The sequence below is a fragment of the Saccopteryx leptura genome, chromosome 2 (genome assembly GCF_036850995.1).
Source record: "Saccopteryx leptura isolate mSacLep1 chromosome 2, mSacLep1_pri_phased_curated, whole genome shotgun sequence".
NCBI classification, from domain to species: Eukaryota; Metazoa; Chordata; class Mammalia; order Chiroptera; family Emballonuridae; genus Saccopteryx; species Saccopteryx leptura.
In genome coordinates this window covers 115981477-115999765 of record NC_089504.1, presented here as the reverse complement: position 1 = coordinate 115999765, position 18289 = coordinate 115981477, and the positions used below count along the sequence as shown (strand labels likewise).

The 18289-nt window shown below is 46.7% G+C and overlaps 1 protein-coding gene across 1 annotated transcript in view; it reads right to left on the bottom strand.

Moving 5' to 3' along the window:
- The window catches only part of DYRK4 (dual specificity tyrosine phosphorylation regulated kinase 4), a 58532-nt gene that overhangs the window by 15496 nt on the left and 24747 nt on the right, over positions 1 to 18289 (bottom strand). The window contains 4 exon segments of the mRNA XM_066363199.1: positions 1229 to 1369; positions 1652 to 1788; positions 12176 to 12339; positions 18041 to 18179. Of these exon segments, the coding sequence (XP_066219296.1) occupies positions 1229 to 1369; positions 1652 to 1788; positions 12176 to 12339; positions 18041 to 18179 (581 nt within the window).

Sequence of the window (18289 nt, the reverse complement as noted above, 5' to 3'; positions counted from 1 at the left end):
GAAATCTACTAACTTACAAATATTAGAAACTAACGCAAAGCATTTTAGAAGAAAAACTTATTTGCGGCCCACCAGCTGACAACCTCTGTACAGACTGTAGGAAGGGGAGCGGAGTGGCAGGACACAGCCCAGGGGCGACTGCACCGGCCTCTTTCTGGTTTCCCCTAATCTTCTCACTCTAAATCTTATCTAACTGTGTCTGCATGTAAGAAGCCATTCATTCTTGCCAGGCACAGTGGAGATGTAAAGCTTGGCTGTAGCCTCATCCCAACGAGTGGTATGACCCTGGGCAACTCCCAGCCTCATTGAGCTTTGGCTTTTCCTCCAAACACCTGCGCCTCCTGGCTGCTCAGAGCACGTTTAAGTACACTGGTGTGCTAACTGTGCGCTTGACTGACAGCCAAAAAGGCAGCCTGAAGTATCCATGTTGTCACAGGGAGGAAGTGCATCTCTAGAAAGTGGACACTTTGGGATCATCAGAGAGGGCGAGGAAAATGTCAGCGTCACTCCAGATTCAAATTTCACTGCCAGCGATGGGGTCAGGGGAACACCAAGTTACCAGCCCAGTGAAGCCAACAGCTCTGGGCTTCTGAGGGCTCGCCTCTGATTTTTCTCCTTTGCTAAATGCATTCTGGTTTCTGACTATTTAAATTCTATCACATGGTCTTCTCAGAGAGGAAAGTAATCAGACTAGTATGCCCTTCCAATTAGCACACCCTGTCAACTCCAATATTCAACCAGGTGATGCCAATCTATTTTAATTGGGTTCTGCTTCTTACCCAAAAATCTGGTCCTCTCCTAATTTGCACAAAATCAAAGCTTTTTGCCCACTCTGAGCAGCCAGCTGCCTGTTCCCCTGGGTTCTACCCTCTGCACCACAAGGCGGTAAAGATAGTGAATGGGGAAATGGTAGCAAAGAAGAGTCCTTTTCAACATATTTCAGCTGCGCTCTCAAGGGCAGAGGCCTTCTTTTTGGTTACGTCACCCAGGCCAGCACCCAGCACACCCTGCATGTGCTTACAGGTGACAGTAAGATGGAGGGATGGGGTGAGAGGAGCAGCTCCGGGCCCAGTCTCCTCGCTCCCGGGCTTTCTCAATAACTGCATGGCCATTGTGTCATTAAATGTTTACACAAAGGAAAACCTAGCATTCTGACCTCAAAGTTTCTGTGCTGTCACCTTATTCTACTCTTCCAGAGAAAATGAGTTAAAAAGAAAAAGCAGCTGACCCCAGGAGTTCAAAGGTGATGCAAAGGTGACTACGGAAGTAGAAGAATTCCTTCATGTGCACCACATTGCAGGCATTGTCCTTGTCCTTCCTTCTGAGAGCCTCCAGGATCTTCAGCTCCACCAGGGCCTGGTGGTGAAATCTGCAGTGATTGGGGAGTGGCAGAGAGGGCGAGGAGTGGGGACAGAAGACATGGTGTCATAGCATGCAGCAGTAGCCCATTTCCTCAGCCCCTCCCCTTGACCCCAGAAAAACAGAGAGCACCAAACACTCCATACTCTTGCCTCCCCTTCACCCCACCATGGAACCAGATCACAGAGAAATAGAAAATGATTAGAGGAGGGGACAGAGCAGGGAAGGGTTGGAATTTGAAGGGGCCAGAGTCATGCAGTCCCTCCTCCACAGCCCAGGCTGCTATCCACACCTCTTCTTGTTTCTGATGATTTTCAAGGCCACCAACTCATTGTTTTTGTGATCCAAGCACTTGGCCACCTGTCCAAAGGACCCCTTCCCAATCATCTCCAGAACCTCGTAGCGGTAGGCAATGTGATCATGCAGGACCTGCAGAAGCCAGGCGAAGAGTAAGGAGCAGAGTATAAGGCTCCAAGGCATCCCCTGACACTAGGAAATATCCATTCTCGGATCGTGGCTGCCTCTGGAGGGGAACTTTCTGAACTGCGCTTGGCACCAGTGCAACTCCCACCCTCATCTCATTGCTACGGCAATGGTTAGGTTGCTGCCTGGATCCCAGGCCACCTGCATGGTACCAGGAAAAGTCCCACAGGCTCCATCTGTCAGGCAATGCAAACAACATTGAATGGTCTTTGGGAAGAGCAGCAGGTTGTTTGGGGGAAGTTCTATTTCTGACACTTATGTTTGTAGCGAAACCAGGGAGAGTATACAGATATTATCCACACTGAAGTTCAAATTTAAAGGAGTCTTTTATTCAAAGCCAGCAACCACATGGAGACCTAAGTCAGTCAAATCATGCGGCCCCAAACACAATTTGGGGCTGGCTTTCAAAGACAAAACACATACTAGTTGAGATATGGGAAGAAGGGGAGCTTAGCAAAGCATGGTACAAAAGCAATAAAACATATTCATTAATTTTGCTAACAAGCTCACTAAATCGTTTCATTAAAATTTATTTTATTTTATTTTTTACAGAGTCAGAGAGAGAGTCAGAGAGAGGGATAGACAGGGACAGACAGACAGGAATGAAGAGAGATGAGAAGCATCAATCATTAGTTTTTCATTGCGACACCTTAGTTGTTCATTGATTGCTTTCTCATATGTGCCTTGACCAGGGGACTATAGCAGACTGAGTAACCCCTTGCTCGAGCCAGCGACTTTGGGTCCAAGCTGGTGAGCTTTGCTCAAACCAGATGAGCCCATGCTCAAGCTGGCAACCTCGGGATCTCGAACCTGGGTCTTCCACATCCCAGTCCAACTCTGTATCCACTGTGCCACCGCCTGGTCAGGCTCACTAAATCTTACTGTCTTATACACTAAGACCATAAGCCAGCGGTTCTCAACCTGTGAGTTGCGACCCTGGCAGGGGTCGAACGACCAAAACACAGGGGTCACCTAAGGCTGCTAAGCGTTGAAGATGATAACACAGTGATGTTTTGCAGGCCTACCAAAAACATTTCTAAACATTCTAGGATTTATGGTCATCTCTGAAACATCTGCAATTTGGTGAAACTAACTTCAAGGCCAGGAGCGGGGAGTTTTAGACCTAAGTAAATTCTAGGGTTACTTAGAGTTTTAGAAGAGAAGCTAAACCCATGATGGTGAACCTTTTTATAAAAACCGCCCACTTTCATAGTGGGCCAAATACAGCACTGTTTGGTTGCTCCACTACTGCCCACCAGGAAAGCTGGACCGCCCACTAGTGGGCGGGAGGGACCAGGTTGACCAGCACTGCAAAAGTGGGCAGTTTTTATAAAAAGGTTCGCCATCACTGAGCTAAATGAAGCTACTTGCTAAGAGCCTTTTTAAAGTTACCTATTGCTAAAAGCCTTTCTTGTCTATATTTCAATGTGTCTCCATCAATCAAAGAAGGCTTTGCATCTGCTCTGCCTCTTTCTAGATAGATCTGGTTCTCCTCTTGACTTTTCCAGATTTAATTCTACCTTGGGGATAACAAAACATAATTTGGACTTTTCTCAACTGAGAAGAGAAATATTTTCCAAGAGCCAGACTCATCCATGTCCCTCCATGTGCCAGAAACTAGGAAAGAACTGTTTAGTTAATACAATAGGAAATTATCAATTTAAAAACTTTTCTGGGTGCCTTCAGATAAGCCGCTTACCCACTCAGAGCTGCAGGGCCTTCATCTGTAACAGAGGTTCCAGATGAGATGATCTCAAAGAACTTTCAGCTCTGAGAATCTGTGATTCTTAGTGTTATATTCATGAATTTGGGAGAGATGAAGAAGTTTGTGTACAAGTCTTCAGAATGTGTTTATGATTGTACAGTAGGGGTCTGTTCCTATAAGAGGAATCAAGACCAGGAATATGTACAACATCACTGCTATGTGGAAGTAGATTGCACTACTTGTAAAGGTCTGTCATGAGTATGTATGGGGAAAGGGCGAGGCATGGATTCTGCACATGATGGTGCAAAGGTACATATGCTTCCCGGCATTTGTACATATCTTCTACATGCCACCAGTTTGGAAGAATTATAATTATTCAGTCACATGCCAATTCAGGCCTTGATTGAAGTCAAGAACCAGGTGGTACTCATTTTTTATTGTTTCCTTAATATTTCCAGTCTAGCAAATACCCAAGCATATGTTAGTTTCTCAGTCAATAGGTATTCAGTTAATATTTGCTGGCAGAATAAATGTGAGTGTGCAGTTGTGTTGCTTTCTTGGGAATTTGCCATGTTCATGAATATTCGTGTGTGCACTGGATGCAATGAGGATGGAGATTCCAAGCATACAGAAAGCACACACCTCTCTCTCTACCCCCCACCAAAACATAGTTATCTAAGTCTCAAGATTGAGGAACTGAGTTCCAGTGAATTAACTTAAAGGTAGTGCTGACATCTCTGGGTAATTTTCCAGAGACTCTAAGCCCAGATAAGGGGGAGAGGGAAGAAGAGGGGAAGGAGAATTTGAAGATGTCTGCCTAAAATGATGGTAAGGTTTTTATTAAAGATTCTTAACCAAGGACCTATGAACAATCCCCCCACTCCCACTGAAATTCTGTCTGTGCAGAGTGCTTTTTTTTTTTTTTAGGTGAGAGGAAGAGAGGTAGAGAGGTGCATCCCTCATGCACCTCGACTGGGATTCACCCAGCAACCCCATCTAAGGCCAATGCTCGAGTACAAGCTATTTTTAGTGCCTGACACTGATGTGCTCCTATGGACCTATCCTCAGTGCCCAGAGCCATGCTCAAACCAATCATGCCACTGGCTGCAGGAGGGGAAGAGGGACAGAAGGGGAAGAGGAAGGGGTGGAGAAGCAGATGGTTGCTTCTCCTGTGTGCCCTGACAGGCAATTGAATCTGGGACTTTCATACTCCAGGCTGACACTCTATCCACGGAGCCACCAGCCAAGGCCCAGAGTGCCTTTTCTGAAGTGAGAATTTATAGCTTTTATCAGACTCCCAAAGGGATCCTTGACCTAAAAATTTTGAGAACTAGAGCTGTAGATAGAACATTGTGCCAGAAACTCTACATCCTTGCTTCTCAAAATGTGGTCCAAGGACCAGAAGCATAGGCATCACCTGGAAGCTTTTCAGAAGGCAAAATGCTCAGGCCCCACCCCAGATATGCTGGATAAGGATTTGGATTTTTAATAAGAGCCCCCCATGTGATTTTTGTGCATAGCACAGCTTGAGAAACACAGCCATAAATGTTACTAAGACAATCTGCCTCTTCTGTAAAGATAATAAGATCAGTCCTGTCTCTTAAACTTAACCAAGTTATAAGAAAATGTCCAGAGGAGGAAATTCCCACAAGCCCGCCAGCCTGGTGGACCAGGTATCACGCATCTGGACATCCTCAGAAGTAGAAGCAGAAGGGATGCCTTCCCCTGCCAAGACTTCACTTCAGGCTGGAAATGAGCCCTTTCCTGGAAGCCCCTGAGATGCAGACAGGAGAAGAGAAGAAATAGTCACTGGGAGCCATCTTTGGAACACTGAACGAAGTCAAGTACCAGGGACAATCGTGGCAAAAGCTTTCTTTCTCTCTCTCTCTCTCTCTCTCTCACTCTCTTTTGCCCTTCCTTTCCTTTCCTTTCCTTTCCTTTCCTTTCCTTTCCTTTCCTTTCCTTTCCTTTCCTTTCCTTTCCTTTCCTTTCCTTTCTTTTCCTTTCCTTTCCTTTCCTTTCCTTTCCTTTCCTTCCTCCCTTCCTTTCTTTCTTTCCTTCCTTCTTTTTTTGTTGTCTGAGGGGAAAATGACATTTACTATATGTAAAGCCAGTAGCCACGGCCACCATCCCAGCAACCTGGCCATGCAGGTTCGCATTTGGTTCGAACAGATGCTAATGAAACAACAGAGCTGAGCACTGGTGGGCCATTAACTTTAATCTTAGCTTGCACCCGGAAGGCAAGAAAGGCAAGAAATACACAATGTGGAAATACACTTCCCTTTTCATTCAGGGCTCCCAAAGCCACTGACTTATTCGAGTTTCCTAGAATCAAAGGTTTCTAACCTCACCAGCCTTATTCACCTCTGTTCCCCATCTCCTTCTCTCTGCACAAACTGCACAACTGGCATCTTCTTCAGCATTCTGCTATCTTGGTTCCTTCTGCTCTCCTCCACAAGGCCTTTCTCTGCTCTTCTCTCTAATGCTAATCTCAGGAACCGAGAGAGCAAGCTCCCAGTCTGCCCCATTTTATAGTGTAAAAATCAAAACCTTTAATCCAATATACAAACAAGGAAGTCTCTAATACAAAATCATTTATCTGAGGCATAATGGGATTCCTCATGAGAGTGCACCACCCAACATCATGCAATCAGTCAAGGATGTGGGGAAAAGCTTAGCCTTAAAACTAAGCTTTATTCTTGGACTCTTGCTCCTTGTGACAGCTCCTAACAGACTGAACTGGGGTTGGGTTGCATTTGCAGGGATTTGGAATGGTGTGGGTGCCAACTTGGACTTGGTGAACATGTTAAGGACACTACTCCTTTATGGAGTCTTGCTGTATTGGCCAAGAGTTTGCTTAAAGGCCTTAATCACTGTAAAAAAAAAAAAAAAAAAAAAAAAAGAAGACTGGATAAAGAAGATGTGGCACATATACACTATGGAATACTACTCAGCCATAAGAAATGATGACATCGGATCATTTACAACAAAATGGTGGGATCTTGATAACATTATACGAAGTGAAATAAGTAAATCATAAAAAACCAAGAACTGCATGATTCCATACATTGGTGGGACATAAAAACAAGACCAAGACCAAGAGACATGGACAAGAGTGTGGTGGTAACGGGGGGGGGGGGGGGGGGGGGGGGGGGGGGGGAGAGGGGGAGGGGGGGGGCACAAAGAAAACTAGATAGAAGGTGACAGAGGATAATCTGACTTTGGGTGTGGGGTATGCAACATAACTGAATGACAAGATAACCTGGACATGTTTTCTTTGAATATATGTACCCTGATTTATTGATGTCACCCCATTAAAATTAATAAAAATTTATTTTTAAAAAAACACTAAGCCTTAGGCTATAACCACCCTGCCTGCTTACAGCCTGTCTCCCACACCCAATGCAAACTATAAGTGAGCAAACATATATCATATTTAAAAACTTATTTGACCAACACTATAAAATAGAAAAAAGAAAAGGCCCATATGTTATAAAGTATCATACCCCAGATTCTGAAAGGCACCGTACCTCACTTCATCGGGTTCACATAGAGACACCCAGTCCAGATAAATTTTGAAGAGTTTTTTTTTTATTTTTTTTATTTTTCTGAAGCTGGAAATGGGGAGAGACAGTCAGACAGAATCCCGCATGCGCCTGACCAGGATCCACCCGGCACGCCCACCAGGGGTGACACTGTGCCCACCAGGAGGCAATGCTCTACCCCTCCGGGGCGTCTCTCTGTTGCAACCAGAGCCACTCTAGCGCCTGGGGCAGAGGCCAAGGAGCCATCCCCAGTGCCCAGGCCATCTTTTCTCCAATGGAGCCTCGGCTGCGGGAGGGGAAGAGACAGACAGAGAGGAAGGAGGGGGAGGGGTGGAGAAGCAAATGGGTACTTCTCCTGTGTGCCCTGGCCGGGAATCAAACCTGGGACTTCTGCACGCCAGGCTGACGCTCTACCACTGAGCCAACCAACCAGGGCCAGAAGAGTTTTATTGAAGAAGGAGATTTGTTAAATATGCCAGCCACATATGGCTAATACAGGGCAATTGCAGACCCAAATCGTGTGCCCCGAGTACATTTCAGAGGCTGGTTATATACCCTTTAACTACATACAGGTTGGGGGGGGGGTCATGACAGCATGGCATAATCATTAGCAAGATTAACATTTAACAAGATTTACATTACAGCCTGACCAGGTGGTGGCGCAGTGGATATAGCATCGGACTGCGATGCAGAGGATCTGGGTTCAAGACCCCGAGGTCGCCAGCTTGAGTGTGGGCTCATCTGGTTTGAGGAAAAGCCCACCAGCTTGAACCCAAGGTCACTGGCCCCAGCAAGGGGTTACTCGGTCTGCTGAAGACCCGCGGTCAAGGCACATATGAGAAAGCAATCAATGAACAACTAAGGTGTTGCAATGTGCAATGAAAAAACTAATGATTGATGCTTCTCATCGCTCTCCATTCCTGTCTGTCTGTCCCTGTCTATCCCTCTCTCTGACTCACTCTTTGTCTCTGTAAAAAATAAACAAATAAATAAAAATAAAAATAAAAAACTTTATAAAAAAATATTTATGTTGCATTAATAAGATTAACCGTTATCTAGGGCAGTGGTCCCCAACCCTGGGGCCGCGGACCAGTAGCGGTCCGTGGGCCATTTGGTACTGGTTCACAGAGAAAGAATAAATAACTTACATTATTTGTTTTATTTATATTTAAGTCTGAATGATGTTTTATTTTTTAAAAAATGACCAGATTCCCTCTGTTACATCCGTCTAAGACTCACTCTTGACGCTTGTCTCATAGGTTCGACAATTATGTTTAAAAATACTACAGTTTTTGCCTGACCAGGCAGTGGCACAGTGGATAGAGCGTTGGAGTGGGACGCGGAGGACCTAGGTTCAAGACCCCGAGGTCACCAGCTTGAGCACAGGCTCATCTGGATTGAGCAAGGCGTCACTCAGTCTGCTGTAGCCCCCCGGTCAAGGCACATATGAGAAAGCAATCAATGAACAACTAAGGTGTCACAAGGAAGAATTGATGCTTCTCATCTTTCTCCATTCCTGTCTGTCTGTCCCTATCTATCTCTCTCTCTGACTCTCTCTGTCTCTGTGACAATAAAAATAAAAGGAAAAAAAAGAGCTTTTGACTGCCTTTATAAAAAAAAATACAGTTTTTACGCCGATCGCGTAATTTTATTTTGTGCATTTATCTGTCCCACCCTAAAGGCCTGTCCATGAAAATATTTTCTGACATTAAACCAGTCCATGGCCCAAAAAAGGTTGGGGACCACTGGTTTAGGGGATTTACAGAAAACATTAAAATTTTCAAGGTAATACAATCTAAGACATTCACAAATCCTTTTAGTATCTATTCTCCTCCTTTGCCTAGAGGTCCACGTTAATCTCAGGATTCCAGGAAGGGAGGGAGAGCTAAGATCAGTGTAGGGTGGTAGGTTAATTTTGTCTCTTATTGAAAGCAAAAGGGAGTTCTTCAGGTAACCTTAATCCTTTCAGAGAACTTAAAAATCAAATGACCCTAGTTGTCCTTGTAAGTCAGGAGACTTCTATATTCTTTTTCCTCCATTTTCCAAAGAAAGGACAGGAAAGCCTGACCTTTTCTTCCTAGAATATCAATATTAATTTGCAGCTTTTTGGTACCTTACAACACATATATGGGTTGTGTGGAAGAGACAAGAGAGGGAATGTTGGGAGACTGCATCTTACTCCACACCCAGCCCGTTTCCAATAGGTCTGGGGCCATGTTAAAGAGCCTGTGGGAGTTCACCCAGGATACTTGTTACCCCAACTACTCTTGGCAACAACCATATTCTGTTAGCAGGGTAGTTTGTATGTTGATTATATGTTAAAATGTTGTAAAGTACCCGTACCTCACTCCCGCGGGTTTATGTACAGACACCAAGTCCAGATGAATTTTGAAAGGTTTTATTAAAGGAGGAGATTTATTAAATATGCCGGCCGCATATGACTAACACGGTGCATTGCAGACCCAAATCATGCACGCCAAATACATCTCAGAGGCTGGTTATATACCCTTGATCACATACAGGCTGGGGGGAGCATGACATGACACAAGCTTATAACATTTGTTTAGGGAATCCATAGAAACATTAAAACTTTTAAGGTAACTGTAAAGCCAGAAGCCAGGGCCACCATCACGGCAGCCTGGCCCATGCAGGTTCGCATTGGATTCGGACAGTCGGTAAAGAAATAGCGGAGCCATAGTCTTTAATTCTAGCTTGCACCTGGTGGGCAAGTAAAAATACACACTGGGCTCCAAAACCCAGTCACATTCAGTGCTCACAAAGCCACTGACTTATCCGAGTTTCCTAGAATCAAAGGTTTCTAGCTCACCAGACTTATTCACCTCTGTTGCCCATCTCCTTCCTTATCCCAAATACAAACTCTACACAAACTGGCATCTCACTCAGCACTCCACCATCTTGGCTGCTTCTCCTGGCCTCCTCCACGTGGCCTTTCTCTGCTCTCCTCTGCTCTCTCTTCTAATGATAATCTCAGGAACCAAGAGCGCAAGCTCCCACTTCGTCCCCATTTTATATTGTAGCTTCACAACCTCTAACCCAATATACAAAATAGGGAAGTCTCTAATACAAAGTCACTTCTCTGAGGCATGATTGGATTGTACTGCCCCACATCAAAAAGGGTGGGAAAGGCTTAATCCCAAAATCAAGCCCCAGGCTACAAGGATTCTCAACACACATTAATATCACCTGGGCGACGGCCTCTTTAACAAAGTGAGCATAATACATTTTATCTGCCCAACAGTAACACAATCAAAGACATTTACAAATCTTTCAGCGTCTATCTCCCCTCGTTTGCCTAGAGCAGGGGTCCCCAAACTACAGCTGCGGGCCACATGCGGCCCCCTGAGGCCATTTATCCGGCCCCCACCACACCTCTTTCATTGGTGGTCAGTGAGAGGAGCATAGTTCCCATTGAAATACTGGTCAGTTTGTTGATTTAAATTTACTTGTTCTTTATTTTAAATGTTGTATTTGTTCCCATTTTGTTTTTTTACTTTAAAATAAAATATGTGCAGTGTGCATAGGGATTTATTCATAGTTTTTTTATAGTCCAGCCCTCCAGTGGTCTGAGGGACAGTGAACTAGCCCCCTGTGTAAAAAGTTTGGGGACCCCTGGCCTAGAGGTATGTTACTCTCAGGATTCCAGGAAAGAAGGAAGAGCCAAAATCAGTGTAGGGTGGTGTTGGGCAGATAAAATGTATTATGCTCACTTTGTTAAAGAGGCCGTTGCCCAGGTGATATTAATGTGTATTGAGAATCCTTGTAGCCTGGGGCTTGGTTTTGGGATTAAGCCTTTCCCACCCATTTTGATGTGGGGTGGTACAATCCAATCATGCCTCAGAGAAGTGACTTTGTATTAGAGACTTCCCTATTTTGTATATTGGGTTAGAGGTTGTGAAGCTACAATATAAAATGGGGACGAAGTGGGAGCTTGCGCTCTTGGTTCCTGAGATTATCATTAGAAGAGAGAGCAGAGGAGAGCAGAGAAAGGCCACGTGGAGGAGGCCAGGAGAAGCAGCCAAGATGGTGGAGTGCTGAGTGAGATGCCAGTTTGTGTAGAGTTTGTATTTGGGATAAGGAAGGAGATGGGCAACAGAGGTGAATAAGTCTGGTGAGCTAGAAACCTTTGATTCTAGGAAACTCGGATAAGTCAGTGGCTTTGTGAGCACTGAATGTGACTGGGTTTTGGAGCCCAGTGTGTATTTTTACTTGCCCACCGGGTGCAAACTAGAATTAAAGACTATGGCCCATCAGTTTTTGGCTCCGCTGTTTCTTTACCAACTGTCCGAATCCAATGCGAACCTGCATAGGCCAGAAGGCTGCTGTGATAGTGGCTCTGGCCGTGGCTCCTGGCTTTACAGGTGGTATGTAAATTCTGTCTCTTATTGTAAGAGAAAAGAAGTTCCTCAAACAACTTTTATTCTATAGTTAAAACTAAATGACCCATTGTCCTTGTAAGTCAGGAAGCTTCTACATTCTTCTCCCTCTCCTCCCCAAGGAAAGGACGGGACAGAAAGCCTGACCTTTCTTCCTAAAATATCAATATTAATTTTGCAGCCTTTTGGTACCTTACCACATTTCCACTTATAAATATGGCATTTCTTGGTTTAGCACTTCCTAGAATCCTTCAGGATACCTAGTTCTGGATATATCTGATAGATACGTGAATTCCAAACTGCCCTCTGATGTTCCACTTATCTGTCAGACCTCACCCTTACTGGACTATCGCCCCTGAGACAGAGGAATTCCAAGAAGCTAGCAAGCCACCTCAAGGAGGAACATTCCAGACATACCAGAACTTTTGACTCAGTACCCCCTCAGGCTCTCCAAAACACTATACAAATTGCCCCTAGTCTGTAACTGGTGCTCTTCTCCTGGAGAAGTGCCCGGCAGGGTTCCTTTCTTCCTTTCAATAAAGCCTGTTACTCTGGTCTTTTCGAACTCCCATGGATTCCAACAGTATCAGCATCAAATGCTATAAAATACCCCATGCATTTTCTTCTCTCCAGACCTTCTTGTCCCAAGCCCAACCCCCCGCCGTGTCCATGACCTCCTCCCCCATCACCTTTATATAGGAGCCATGTGCATCATCAAAGCTCATCTTGCCGAATTTCTCAGGAGACACTTTGAGCTTCTGGGCTCCAAGCCCCAGGAACCACAGCTCTGTGTAGCCCAGGATTTCACTTTGCTCATAAGAAGACAGCTGGCTCCTAAAACACCTTAGGGCCTCTGTATGAAAAATACTGCATTGGTCAGTTAAGTGTAGTCTGCCCAGGACCTGACCCGCCCATTCCTCCCCTGCTCCCTGTCTCAGGGCTGAGCAGCCCTTTCCTCAGCCAGGCAGCTTGCTCCTAAAGGGTTCTGCACCTCGAGTCTCAGAGGCTGGAACTGGAACACAGGCAAGGTGTTATATTGATTTCAACAAGTCAGGAGAAAAACACAAAGGAAGTGAAAGGGGGAATTAAGCCTCCAAAGGGCTGTCCGTTGTGGCGGCATGGGTGAAAAATTCAGGCGTAAACTTGGTGCCAACAATAGTATGTAGTTAAGGCAGGTTACCCAAGATAATGTGGTACTGGGCTACACAGAGTTTTCCCTGACAGGGTCTGAAAGTACAGTGTCTTCAGGGGCCAAGCAGGTCATATAAATGTGACTTGGAAGGCCCAGGAGGTATTCCCAGCAGAGCCAGTGAGTCCCTCAGACTATGCGCAAGGAACGTGTGTTAGCACTTCTCTACCCTAACCCGACCAAACCGCATCAGAGGCTGGTGTTTGGGCTGAGTGGGTGGGCTTGGATTCAAACTTGAGAGTGCTGAGAGAAGAAAAACCAGGATGGGGGATGAGGAGCACTATGTTACTTGAAAAACTGTGGAAGTGTTGGAGAAGGAATTGCCGGGGGAATTAAAAAGACCTACGGGCCAAGACTTGTGTGTGTCTCCATAGACAGGGCTGCCATGTATAAGTTGAATAAGGCATGTTCTTTGTCTGGAAGAGCAAGGTCTGTCAGAACAGGGAGGCAGATATCAGCTTTTTATTTTTATTTATTTATTTTTTGTATTTTTCTGAAGTGAGAAGTGGGGAAGCAGAGAGACAGACTTCTGCATGCACCTGACTGGGATCCACCCGGCATGCCCACCAGGGGGCGATGTTCTGCCCATCTGGGGCATTGCTCCATTGCAACTGGAGCCATTCTAGCACCTGAGGCAGAGGCCATGGAGCCATCCTCAGTGCCCAGACCAACCTTGCTCCAATGGAGCCTTGGCTGTGGGAGGGGAAGAGAGAGACAGAGAGGAAGGAGAGGGGGTAGGGTGGAGAAGCAGATGGGCACTTCTCCTGTGTGCCCTGGCTGGGAATTGAACTCAGGACTTCTACATGCCGGGCCGATGCTCTGCTGCTGAGCCATCCAGCCAGGGCCTATTTTTTTTTTAATTTTTATTTTATTTATTCATTTTAGAGAGGAGAGAGAGAGGGAGAGAGAGAGACAGAGAGAGACAGAGGGGAGGAGCTAGAAGCATCAACTCCCATATGTGCCTTGACCAGGCAAGCCCAGGGTTTCAAACCAGCGACCTCAGCATTTCCAGGTCGACGCTTTATCCACTGCGCCACCAGAGGTCAGGCTATTTTTTTTTTAATTTTTACTTTTAATTTGTTGTGTTGACATGGTTTCAAGTATCCCATTCAATATATCACTGCCTACCCCCCTGCATTGTGCCCCCATGCCCTAAATAAAGTCTCTTTCCACTCCCATTTAGCCCTCTTTGTCACCCCTCCCCCTACCTCCATCCCCCCTTTCCTCTGGGAATTGCTACCCTGTTGTCTGTATCTATGAGTTTTATATATATATATATATATATAGACTAATACCTTCACCTTCTTTGAACCCATTCCCTCTTCCCCCTTCCCTCTGATAGCTATTCATTTGTTCCCTGTGACACTGCCTCTGTTTTGGTTTTCTTCTTCAGTTTGTTGTGTTCATTAGGTTCCAGATATAAGTGAGTTTCTGTCTGCATTTTCTGTGCCTTGGTGGGTGTGGGAGAGGTCAACGTGTGTATAAGGACCAGCTGCCTCCTGCTGGGAGCTGGCAGCAGCTCTGAAAAAGGGCCCAAGTTCCTTAAGATTTGCCCCCACTTTTCAGCTGCTCTAGCTCTTCTTACAGCTGCCTGGTTTTCCCACAAGGTCTTCTGTAGAAAGACTATGGAGTACAAAGACTACAGAGTGGGCGCAGACTGGCCTCACCCCGTCAACCCCTCTACAGGTTGCAAGCTTGTTGGGTTAGGGCAGCTGAGGTTGGGAATACAACGTTAGTGGGATCCCCTACTTCACGGGTCTCTTGGTCAGGAGCTCAGTTCTGGGAAAGTGGCCTCCAGAGCTTAATCCCTCGGCCATTGCCGGATGCTCCAATTCTATTTCTCCCCAGAGAGGTGAGCAGCAGGCTCAGGTTGTGTGGGGCCAACAGTATCCTCTCAGAAGTTCTTTCAGCTGGGGAGCCCCTGTCTCAGGGAGGAAGGTTGAGAGTCTTGCCCTGGGGCTTATTCTGTCCCCCAGAAGGTGGCTAAGCTCCTTGACCAATCCCAACAGCAGGCTCTAAGAAACTCACACTTTGAATGTCTGTGCTCTGAGCCTCTCTCACTTCCCCCTGTGGAACTTAGCCCAGTGGGGCAGGATGTCCAGGACTTGGGCCAGCTGACTGTGAAGCTCTACCGGGCCAGAACATGCGAGCTGCTGTTGACCACAGAAAGCCGAATTTGCTTCAGCTGGGTTTGGTGCCTGATGTGCTTTCCCTTTGGATATGCTGCTAGTAAGGGTAGTTGAGTTCCGCTCTGATGTTCTCTGTAGCTGGCCACTGGATGTGTTGATTCAGGCCTCTTAGAAGGGAACCTGGTGTCAGATCAGTGTAGGACACTGCCCGTGACTGGCCCGCAGCAACTTTTTTGGAGTGATGAGGAATCCAGAGTTTGTGGCTGCCTCTGCTGGGCTTAGTTCCACATGGAAGGACCAAGCTGCACACTGTGTGGCTTTTATCAGCCCCGGGGCTGGGGGCAAGTCAGCAAACGGCCCAAGTTTCCCTGAGTTCCACCGCCTGCTGCCTCTGTTGGCTGGCTGCTGTTGGGCTGCGCCACTGAAAACACCTCTGGTAGAGTCTAGGGGCTGGGGCAATTGAGGGATTAGGGAAAGCAGTGGGTGTGGCTCCCACTCCAGGGACCCAGGTGTTAGTCTGTACTAAATTTTTTTCACAGACCTCAGTAAGGTATGGCCACTAGGAATCCAGTGGGTGTGGCCTCTGAAACCCAAACATGTGGTCTGACAACAGGCCAGTTTGTACTGAGTCTCCCAAGAGGCAGAAGCACCAGTCATATTCTTGGGAAAGTATAGGGGAAAGTTCTGGCCTCAGCACTAAGAAAATAAGTCACTTCACACCCCTGCTTCCTGGCCAAGGCTGCTTATTTCTCAGCAGGGCCTAATCTCCATAAGGTGGGGCAAGAGAGACTCCTGAGGGTAGACAAGTTGCTTTCCCCCAGGCTGATGCAGCCCAGAGGAGACTGCTCCACGCAAGAAAGATGGCTACTACTGCAGTATTGGAGAATATTCAGCATAGGGGTACCATGGCTGTCCCCACGGTGTCTCTCCCTCGACTGCCAGTTTCACTTCCCTCCTCAAGCAACTCTAGTCTTCTCAGCCCTCCCTCTGCTGGAGCCCAGGGTAAGGGACTGTGAACACAAATTTTTGTGTTGGCCCTTTTAAGAGGGGGCCTACCTCTCTAGAACTCCAATTTCTTTCTAGCAGACAGAAACCTTGCCTCTTTTCACTACCAAATGCTCTGTGGGCATCTCTTCCAAGCTCTTGTGCTCTAGGCTGGCATTCCTGTCCTGGGGCGTAGGACCTGCACCTCTCAGGGAAAGCCTCCCCACACTGAGAGTCCTTTAGCCACCGCTTGCTCCTGGGAGTGGGTAGCCCTTTTCGTGTCTCTACCCTTCCTATCAGTCTCAATGTGACTTCCTTGATTATGGACTCCTCTTCATTTAATCCATAAATTGGTTTTCCAGGACGATTGTTCTTAAATTTAGTTATAACTACAGTTTGGTCCTGGGAGGCGGCAGGTGGAACATTGTTGGGCAGATAAAATGTATTATGCTCACTTTGTTAAAGATGGCGTTGCCCACGTGGAAGCCCATTACCCAAGTAATGATATTAGTTGCCCTTTTTGCTTGGGATGGGTGTGATTATGCTAATGTGTGTTGGAGGAGGGCTTTCGCACCAAAAAGTTTTTTTGTTTGTTTGTTTGTTTTTACAGAGACAGAGAGTGAGTCAGAGAGAGGGATAGACAGGGACAGAGAGAAATGAGAAGCATCAATCATTAGTTTTTCATTGCGCGTTGCAACGCCTTAGTTGTTCATTGATTGCTTTCGCATATGTGCCTTGACCGCGGGCCTTCAGCAGACTGAGTAACCCCTTGCTGGGAGCCAGCGACCTTGGGTTCAAGCTGGTGGGATTTTTGCTCAAACCAGATGAGCCCGCGCTCAAGCTGGCAACCTTGGGGTCTTGAACCTGGGTCCTCTGCATCCCAGTCCGACGCTCTATCCACTGCGCCACTGCCTGGTCAGGCCCAAAAGTTTTAAAAGGAAGAGAGATCATGTTATTCTGGGAGAAGAGTGATTATGTTCTAGGAGAAGCCCATGCTGTAGGAGAGCAGAGAAAGGCCACGTGGAGGAGGGGAGAAGTAGCCAAGATGGTGGAGTGCTGAGGGAGAAGCCAGTTTGTGCAGAGAAAAGGAGATGGGGAACAGAGGTGAATAAGTCTGGTGAGGTTAGAAACCTTTGATTCTAGGAAACTCGGATAAGTCCGTGGCTTTGGGAGCCCTGAGTGGAAAGGGAAGTGTTTTCCCACTATGTGTATTTCTTGCTGGCCGGGTGCAAGCTAGGATTAAAGTTAATGGCCCACCAGTTTTGGGCTCTGTTGTTTCATTACCGGCTGTCTGAATCAAATGCAAACCTGCACGGGCCAGGCGGCTGTGATGGTGGCCGTGGCTACTGGCTTTACAAACATCAACATTTTGGAATCTGCCCAGATAAAAGCTTTTTAAAGGCAGAACTAGCTCTCAACTAAAATATCTCCTCATGGGCAGTTTCTGAGATGTTTAAGAAGAAGGAGGACAAACAATTTCAAAGATGTGGGGTAACAACTTTGAGCAACAGACAGTGTTGGGAAATGGCCAGTGCTCAGTGGATTTAGGTCTTCCTTTGAACCTTACTAGGACAAATCTCTGAACCTTGTGTGGAGTCAGCTGTTGGCCAACAACCTCTGTGTGACCTTTCAGGCCCGATCATAGGCAATGACAAAGGCTTTACCTGGCAGACGTCATGGAGAAGCTGCCCTCCCCACGCCACCCTTGGCACACAGCCAATGCATGAAGTCTCGGAAGAGTTGCAGTCAAGGACGCTGGTGCCCTTTGCTGGCCATGCTCTTATACACACCTAACCAAGGAGCCTCCATTCAGAGGCCCCCACAGGTACTTTCACCACGATCTCTTTATCAAGAAGGGGGAGGGGCCTCAAGACATTTCCTCTAAGTCTGATGCAGTACTCAGCATTTTTCTGCTCCTAGCCCTTCACCCTACCTCCTCCCCTATGAAAGTATGGGAGCCTCCCTAGGCAGTGAGCTAGTCCCTCTGACTGTGCTGAAACATTTGACCCTGGCCTGGTGCCGGCCTTCAGCAGGAAAATGGAAAGGTGGGGAGTCAGTTTTCTCCCATTTAGCCTCCTGCTTACACTGTCACAGGAAGTGATGGAAGGCTGGACGACTTTCATTTTGGCTTCTTGCCTTAATTGACTATTCCAACACCTGGCAGCTCTGCCTTCTCCAGCTCAGCTCAGCTCCTCACACTTGACCATCTGTAAGCACCCCCACCATACCGTACTACTGCCCCAAAGGCATACCTGCTGCTGTCAGAGGCACCTTGTGCTTCCTTCGTGGTTTCTCCTGGGACTTGGGGTATTGGGTGTTAATGCTCGAAAGGAAAGGCATTTCTAAAGCCTTGTTCTCAGAGGCCAGTATTTGCTTGTGTGTTTCAGTCTCCTATTCAGGGAAAGAACTTGTGGTAAAGGACCCCTCAGGCTTTACCTGGGTGTCCTGAACCATTTACCCGACCAAGAGCACCCACATCCAGCCAGGCTCTACTCCTAATA